This window comes from Setaria italica, chromosome V (assembly GCF_000263155.2).
Source record: "Setaria italica strain Yugu1 chromosome V, Setaria_italica_v2.0, whole genome shotgun sequence".
Taxonomy (NCBI): domain Eukaryota; kingdom Viridiplantae; phylum Streptophyta; class Magnoliopsida; order Poales; family Poaceae; genus Setaria; species Setaria italica.
Window position 1 is genome coordinate 26,730,639 of NC_028454.1, and position 8,592 is coordinate 26,739,230.

Consider the following 8,592-nt stretch of genomic DNA (forward strand, 5'->3'; position numbering starts at 1 on the left):
ACTCTCTACCCCCGCCCAAAACCCCGGGCCCGAAATCCCATCAAAACGACCAAATCCAGATCTTGATGCGGACCTTACACTTTGCGTCCGTCGGCGTCATCTTCCCGCCGCCGGAGGACGAGGAAGAGGATGTAGACGCCCGGATGACGGACCGCGGGGGCCGCCCGCGCCCGCGGCTGCGGACGGGCGCCGGCGCGGCGGCGACGACGACGGTCGGCTCCGCGTCCGGCGAGGGCGCGGGCGCCGGCGGCGGGGTGGGCTTGGCGACCCCGGCGGAGAACCCCGAGCAGAGGACGCGGACGTTGATGCGCTTCGACTTGAACCGCCCGATCTGGAACCCCACCTTGGCGTCCATCTCCGCGGACATGGCGTGGGACTTCTTGGATCTGAGCGCCGCCGCCTGCACGGGGTCGATGGTGGCCGCGGAGGCGGAGGCGGCGCCGCGGGATGACGGTGGTGTTGCCCGCCGGGTGGAGGAACCCCGGGACCACGCCGGCGCCCACGTCCGCGCCGTCCGCGGAGAAGGACGTCGCGATGTCGCCGTACGCGAACGCGATCTTGTCGTTGGGGTTGCGCGCCGTCACCGTGAAGTCGATGCGGGAGGTCAGCGCGTCCGAGTCCGACACGTTCAGCGCCGCCAGCCGCAGCGAGGTCACCGCGAAGCTCGGCGGCTGCGGGCGGTATACCACGTAGAACACCCCCGCCGCGATGGCGCCCAGGAACACCAGACCCACCAGCACCAGCGTCAGCCACAGGCAGCACGCGCAGCACCAACCGCGCGCGCTCCGCCGGGGGCGCCGCGGCGGGGGGCGGGACTGCGCGGGCTTCGGGCGGTACATCGGCGGAGGAGGCACGCGGCCGCCGGGCAGCATGGACGGCGGCGCGGGCCGCGGGGGCCCGCCGGCGCCGCCGCCGTTCGCGGTGCCGTTGGTGGCGCGCACGGGGACCGACTTGGAGGCCCCCGCGTACGCCCGGTCGCCCATTGCTTCAGCCTCTCGGCTACGCTTCTTGGCTGCTTGGGGAAGGGATGGAGATGAAGCACAAGTCCAGAAAGGGGATGAGGAGGAGCAAAGGAGCTGCTAGCTAGGACTGAGGTGGAAAACGCGGAGAAGAGGAGGAGCGTAATAACTGGGGCCATTATATATGCGCTGTATATATTTCTGTGTGCGTCTCTCCTTTTCTCTTTCCTTTTCTTTTCTTTCACCCATCCCCAGCTGATGCTACGGTCACCCTGGATTTCGGCTTCCTCAGCGATGAGCGAGGAGGGCAAGGCTTTCTGGTCTTTCTTTGGGTGGGGTTTTTTTTTCCGGCTTTGTCTCGAGAGCGTAGACGAGATTAACATTGTGGGTTTACTGTGGTGCATATGCTAGCGTTTGTCGCAAAGTTTTAAAATATGTTGTGAGATTTGTTTTGGTTTTTTTGACGGTGGTATAAAGATCAGTAAAGTGGTAACTTTACATAACTATATTATATTTAATGATAATGTCAAGTGTACGTGCAAAGGGTATTTCTAAAGCGACAAAATAAGTAAATAAAGGAATACTTTGTGGACACTTTGTGCTGAAGCTGCCGGCATACTTTTTATTTAAAACCAATAAATACAAAAGGAGATCTAGAGACTGCGTGAGGTCTAATAGAAAGGCGTTGGGCGTTAAGGATGTAATGACGATAAAAAAGATAGCACAACGATCCAACCATGATTGACCTCGAAATACCTTATAGTAAAGAAAAACACGACATCCTTTTGTTATGCATTGGTCGTAATTAGACTTTTCAAGAACTTCTAATAAAATGTTGCGGAAATTTAATGGTCTTTCTTTGTTGGTTTTCATGTTTTTCCTTTGTTTTCCAGAGTGCAGCGATAAAAAATGTTTGATCTTATTTGAGTTTATTATAACACTAGAGGTGTATATGCCATGTTTAGGTTTCTCACAAAGTTCTATAAATATTTTATAAGATTTGTGTTGGATTTCGATCGTGTATTAAAAATTAGTAGAGTAATGGTATCGTATTTAAATAAGAGATACTTTATGGATTTTTTTTATCATAGTTCAGGATACGCAACAGATATAGAAAGAGATACACCGAGTCTTAGGGATGTGGTGACAATATAAGGGATAATAAAGTGGCACTCATTCCCTATCGTTCTATAAAAAAAATTGGTGTTTTATACAGAAGCAGTTGTCGTTATAGCACCGTGGGTAAAGTGATGTTTCTTGAGCAATGTATCATTAACGCGAATAATATGTCCTTTATTTAAGATAAAGGATACAGTAAAATGCAAAAGACTTCGTAGTCTTAACCTCATAATCATTGAGACGAGGGTAAACCAGAGAGGTACCGATGTAACGATCATCAAGAGGACTAAAAAGTGACGTGCAAATCTCTCCACCATTCCAGTAAAGCCAAATATCATAAAGCCAAATAATAATATATTATTATGCAACATGATTTGCACCTTTTCTTCTAACGAGTGTAAACATGATCTCAGTCTTCGCACGAACCATCCCAGGATGAAAAAAAGAGAGAAAAGTAACCTAGGATGTACATCTGAGGGGTGTTTGGTTCATGGAAGTTTAATCTTTATCACATCAAATGTTTAGGTATTAAATAGAAGGACTAAACATGAGCTAATTATAAAACCAATTGCACAGATGGAGCCTAATTAGTCCATCATTTGATAATGTGATGCTCCAGTAAATATGTGCTAATCATGAATTAATTAGACTTAAAATTAATCTCTAATGTAATTGATTTTATAATTAGTCTATATTTAATACTTCTAATTACTAAACAATTCAATGCGATAGAGACTAAATTTTTAGAGACTAAATTTTTAGTGTAACCAGACATCATTACCCTTTCACATCACTCGAAAAACCAAACACTTTTGTCGCCCTAGCGGCTCATGACACCGCCCCTTTCAACTCATGAAACTTACCCAAAAGGTTCCAGTTATTGTTGCTACGTGTCGAGCACAGCCGCACAGAGTAGCAGTACTCCACTGTTCACATGTTTAGCTGTGATTTGGCACCGCCATTAAAAAGTGCCAGGCCATTAAAACCAAAGCCGGTACAGCCGTATCTAAACGACGCGAGTACCTACCAGTACGACCAATCAGTTGTTACGTGATGGGGTGGGGTAAGTATATATTCTCTACCACCGCTACCTTGTACGTATGTGCGCTGCTCGGCTCATGAATACGCGCGCGCCGCATGATTTGGGACGACGATGGCCGGCCGGTGGGCCCCACTCGGGTCTCGACAGCGGCGCCGACCGGGCCCACCGTTCAGGTATGTACGCGCGTGGTATGCTATACGGTGCCTGTGGTGGGCTGGCATCCGCTCCGGCGCGTACGTACGTGTACAGGCAGCCAGCTGGGTTTATACGGGTGCGGTCGAGTAGCGCGGGCCGGGGCGCCTACGGTGGCCGGTGGGTACAGCGGCCGCCGCACATGGAGACGGGAACGGGAGGGACCCCGTCGGCGGCGCGCATGTGCGTGCGCGGCGGAGGGCGGCGATGGGCGCCGGGATTCCGGATTCGTACGCGGCGGCGGCACAAGGTGGTGGCGACAGGCGAGGGGGTTTTGGGGTCGCAACGGATAATAGGCGAGACGGGTTGGTTGGCAACTGCGTGTCTGCGTATCAGCGTGTGTGGAGGGAGTTAAGCACCGAGGGATTATGGGTTTTCGTTGTCTGATTAGGACGCTCAGGCTCAGCTCGCCCCTGCCGTGTAATAACTCTGAGGCCTACCCTGTGCCTGGCAGCCTGGGTCGCCTCGAGAGTGTGCGCTGCACGTAGGTGTACGTACCTAGTTAACCGCGGGCCCGGAAGGGTATCTTTTTCCTTTCTTCTTTGATGGAACACACCAGTAGAGAATACAGAGAGGGGCCCAGCTATGCGAATCAAGATTGATGTGATACCATATATTTGCCAGTTTGCAAATAGCGAAATGTTTACCTAACGAATGTGGAGAAGATGTAATGATCTCCTTGTTTGCGAATAAAAGACGGTGATCTTCTTTTGGCTTCCATATAAACAAATAGAATGGGAACACAAGCCTCAAATGCATTTTTTTTTTGCAGCTACAATGAAATTACACCTCATTTTCTTTCCAAATGCCAAAGTACCAGATCAATGTGGCTCCTAGTGATAATTTTCTTTACGCATAACATAAACCTAAAAGCATCGTCTAGGTGGCACAAGGGGGAGCTCAACAGAGAGGAAAAACAAATCTAGTTGGGATGACCGATGACAATTACTTGCTGCCATGACCCATGAAGGTACTTTTTTAAAATTAAATATCCATTATTGTATCCCAATACCACCTGATAATTTACCACGCTGATACCATACTAAACCGGTAATGGTCAGTGCTGGGCACTGCTTATAGAGTTGTTGCTCAAGAGTAGAAATTACACTATGCTCAACAACAACTTTATGCTTAGATGGGAAATGGCAGCGCCAAAGATGGCAGTCATCCTTGCAACTGCAGTCATCCACAGGTGCCAGCAACATAGGAGCAGAAAGGTGGAGAGCATGGCTTGAGGGGACTTGGGTAGTGGCTGCACATCCCAAATCCTGGCAACAGATGGTTCTACAACTGCCGCGCAAACATGCACCCTAAGATCAAGTGTTCAACATCTTCATCATATCCTCTGAATGGCATCACAATTGGTGGCTACGAATTTCTTTGTCAGAAATGTACAGATTTAGTAACTAGTTATGTGGTGCATAATTAGCCTTTGTCGATCGTTTTTTATTCTTCTATATCTCTCGATCGTTCTATCTAATTTGAACTGTCAGTAAAGTTTTGTGATATTGTGATAACGAACAAAGGCTTAGTGCATGTCCATGATGCATAAGTTGAAACTATTTTCATTTTCTAAAAATTCTGGTTCACCATCGTCTTAGATAGCCATTCTAGACAACATTTTTCATAGCTATTCTTAATAGTCAAGAGCCTCAGCTCGATTCTAATAATACCATGGACATTCCGTAAACATTGGAGTGATAGTGCCTTATAATCAGAGCGTATATTAGAAGCCCCATGAGCCTCACTTGCATGGTTGTGCAGTGTACGTAGTATAGTGATACTTGAGTACACACCAATTTTGTTGCATTGACAGTTATATGGTTCTTCGTTCTGATCGTAAAACGTTCTTCGTCCTTCCCTGGCAGGCATCCACCAGGCTTGCTGGCTTGGGCACAGAGGATCATTTCGGTTGGGCACTGGGCACGGGCAGGCAGACAGGGTAGCGCTAGGGGCCGGACAAAAGTCCTCACGCCCGGCCTTGTTTCCCTATCTCTCATCGTTTTCCTAGTCTTTATTCCCACCCAACAACAGAGAGCACGAGTCCACCAATGGTGATGGGAAGGCCCAGGGACAGATAACATTAACATGGACGTCCATGTTGACCGCGTCAGGGGCGATCGATCACGACGACCGCCACGGATTATTCCATCGAGTGATTGGATCACTCAGTGACTCAGATTAATTAAACAAACAATTTACCTGCCAACTTGCTGGTTAGTTGGTACTAGTCGGCACACATCCTTACAACAGCTGGTTCTCCCAGTTTAATAGTTTTGGCGTGTCCGTGGATGCCACTTACTTTAAGTTAATGATAACATCAACAGTAGCAGCAACTGGTAATTAATTAACAGATGGACGGAATCCCAGCTTGTGGGCGCGGGCACTGCGGAATCGAACGCGCGAGCAATTTGCAGGTTGCAGCCACCGAAATTATTAGTGGACGTCTATCTGCCCACTTGGTTGGTCGCCAACGATCTCTCCTAGTCCTAGCTAATGCGCGCGTTTTGCCTTTTTGGGTCGTGTCCACTTCACGGTTTGTACGTATGATGGCCACCACAAGAGCTTTATTTGTGCACGTAGGTATAGGCAGCTTGTGCAAGAATCTTTGGCAAACAATAATGCCAAAGAAGAACAGTGCCATGTCGACGACGACGTACGTACCTATCGGCCTTTATTGTTTCTATACTAGCTATCGACGGAACGGAGAACAAAACGGTGAGCCATGTTGGCCACGCAACGGAAGCCGCCTAGCGCGCAAGACGGCTAGCCGCAGCCTGCCGACGGACCTGTCATGCGTTGTAGCTAGCTGGGTCATCTGATCCGATCCATCGGTCGTGGCAGCATTAATGCGCGATCGTTTCATGAGCTAAACGCCACCGTCTGGTATCCCATCCCAGCACGTACTCGCTCTCGATCAAGTCTCAACAAAGAACGGAATGGAAGAGCAAGTCGTCGACGTTCGATACTTGTTGTACACCAAAATGTGCAGCTACCGTACGTGCTCCACACCCAGCGTTAGTATCAAGAGTAGCTGTCATCTACTACTGGCTTTATTATCTGCAGCTTATTGCTTCGTTAAAGATGGTGGTGTCATTAGCTAGTCAGATGATGACTGATCGACAACCACCACTGGCTTTGGGCTGTCGAAGAAGCTAAGATGGAATCGACAGACACAATTAAATCGATATCAACTGTTTTAATCTTTTCCTTCTAAAGGAAACAAAAAACTTCTGCCTGTTGCGTGGTAATAATTAAGCGGTCGACAGCGACAGGAATTAAGGGTGCTTGGCAGCATTCTATTTCAGATTAAATAGCTCAACTCCATAAACTCCACAAAACTCTCTGCCAAACACGTCCAGCTCCACCAAGTCTAGGTCTAGAAAAAATGTGAAGTTGAGAGGTCAAATTTACGTTTTTTAAGTACCTCAAGAGGTGCTTCAAAAACACTCATTTTAAATATTCTCGTCAAATTGTGAGTTATTTACCCACCGTTGCTACATGTACACAACTAACCGGAATCGCTCCTCCCGTCACCCCTCCCAGCATGGCCGAGCCGCCCCTACCCACCACGCCGCTCCTGCCTCCGCTCCGTCCTCTTCTCCCGTCGCTCCCTCCCGTTGCCCCCTCCACTGCCGCCGTCGCCATGGGCCACGCGCCGCCTCCTCCGCCTTGGCATCGCGCTAGCCCGCGGCCGTCACAGCATCAACCTTCTCCGCCTCTGAGCTGCTCTACTCCGCGGCCGTCAGGGACTCATCCACCTTGTCCTGCACATCGCAGTTCGTTGCGGCAGCCACTCTCTCATCTTGTCCTGCACGACGTTCTCCATGGCGCGCTTGTGGAGGTGGCACTCGACGGTGAAACTGGCGGCGAGCTCTGGCGGCTGGAACTTGGGCGGGAAGCAGAGAGAATGAGCAGATGACGACGACGGCAGGCCGCAGGGTTAAACTTCAAAAACTAACCGCCTCACCGGCGTCCAACACCAGTCTGCCTGCTTGCTGCTGTCGCACTAGCGAACTGACACGTGGCACGGTTAAAATCAGCCGCAGCAGCTCAAGCAGTGACCGGCGGCGGAGCTGGCTGGCAAACAGGTGAAGCAGACAAGCTGCTGGCCGTCAGGTAGAGCTCCAAAATACACAAAATTCAGCCCCTTCTTTGATGATTCTTGTCCAAAATCATACACAAACTCTCCGAGAACCTTTAACCAAAGTTGTAGATGTACCATAGAGCTACAATTAGGATTTTTTTCTCAGGGAATGCACGGTTTGGGAGATCAAAGGCTCTGAACATCACGGCCAAAAACTTTATACTTCCAAGTTCAGTTTCAGACTTCAATGCTATACCTGACAGTGACCAAGTTCAGTTTCAGACTTCAAACTTTGAGCTCCACACACAATAGCCAAACTCCATTTTCATCAACAACTAGTCCAAAGTGCTCATCAAATCTTTGCCATCAACTTTCCGAAAAAACATTTTCCTTCATAATTTTATTCGTGAACATGGAGGTGGAGATGAAGACTTTGCTCGGTTTGATTGTGATCCTAATTTTGTTCCTACAATATCATGGTCAAAATATTCCACCATGATCTTAAAACACAACCAGCCATCCACCATGGGCAAAATAGAACATTCCTACCAAATCCTCATATTTCTGAAGCTGGAGCACTACAATTTGCCAAACACGTACAACAGCTCCATGTTTTTCTGAAGTTGGTGGAGCGGAGCTGGAAAAATATGGAGCTGATAGAATGGAGCTGATTTTTATATGAGGTAGAGTGCTAAAACACGCTAAGACAATCGATCCGGTCGATCACTCGAGCGTCCGCCATTAGCCGATGGCGACGGCAATGGAGAAAACAAAACTGAAGGCCTGAGAGCAACACATCGATACGTGTACATGCTGCTGAAATTCAGGTGCAACTGGTGGACTCCAGCTGGCTGTTAGTTCACAAGCTGAAATTACAACCTGGTATATGCTGCTGAAATTGACATTGCATCTTCAGAGCATCGGGGCAGCTGGGGTTCCAACGGTGAAATTTTGTTAGAAGAGAGCACGAAGGAAATAGCTATATAATATTATAGTCCGATCTATATTGAATCCGATTCGCTAAATGCACACTGCATCCAGGGATCTAAAATTCTGCATTGCAATGCATCGTTCAACCTCCCAACGGAGAAAAGCTGACCGATAGAATGCAGTGTTAATTGAGGAGCTACATGCTGTTTTTTTTTCTTGGTCCCTGATGAGACTGAGTGGTCTCGTCTCGTCTACATCGATCC

The 8,592-nt window shown here is 48.8% G+C and overlaps 1 protein-coding gene across 1 annotated transcript; it reads right to left on the bottom strand.

Annotated features, from left to right (window-relative positions):
* Positions 1-7: 7 nt before the first annotated feature.
* On the bottom strand, positions 8-1,297 carry LOC101777597 (NDR1/HIN1-like protein 13). Its single transcript, XM_014805255.2, is given in 2 exon segments — positions 8-446; positions 448-1,297. Coding segments are annotated over 2 exon segments (942 nt in total). The 5' UTR covers positions 984-1,297; the 3' UTR covers positions 8-40.
* Between the last annotated feature and the right edge of the window lie 7,295 nt (positions 1,298-8,592).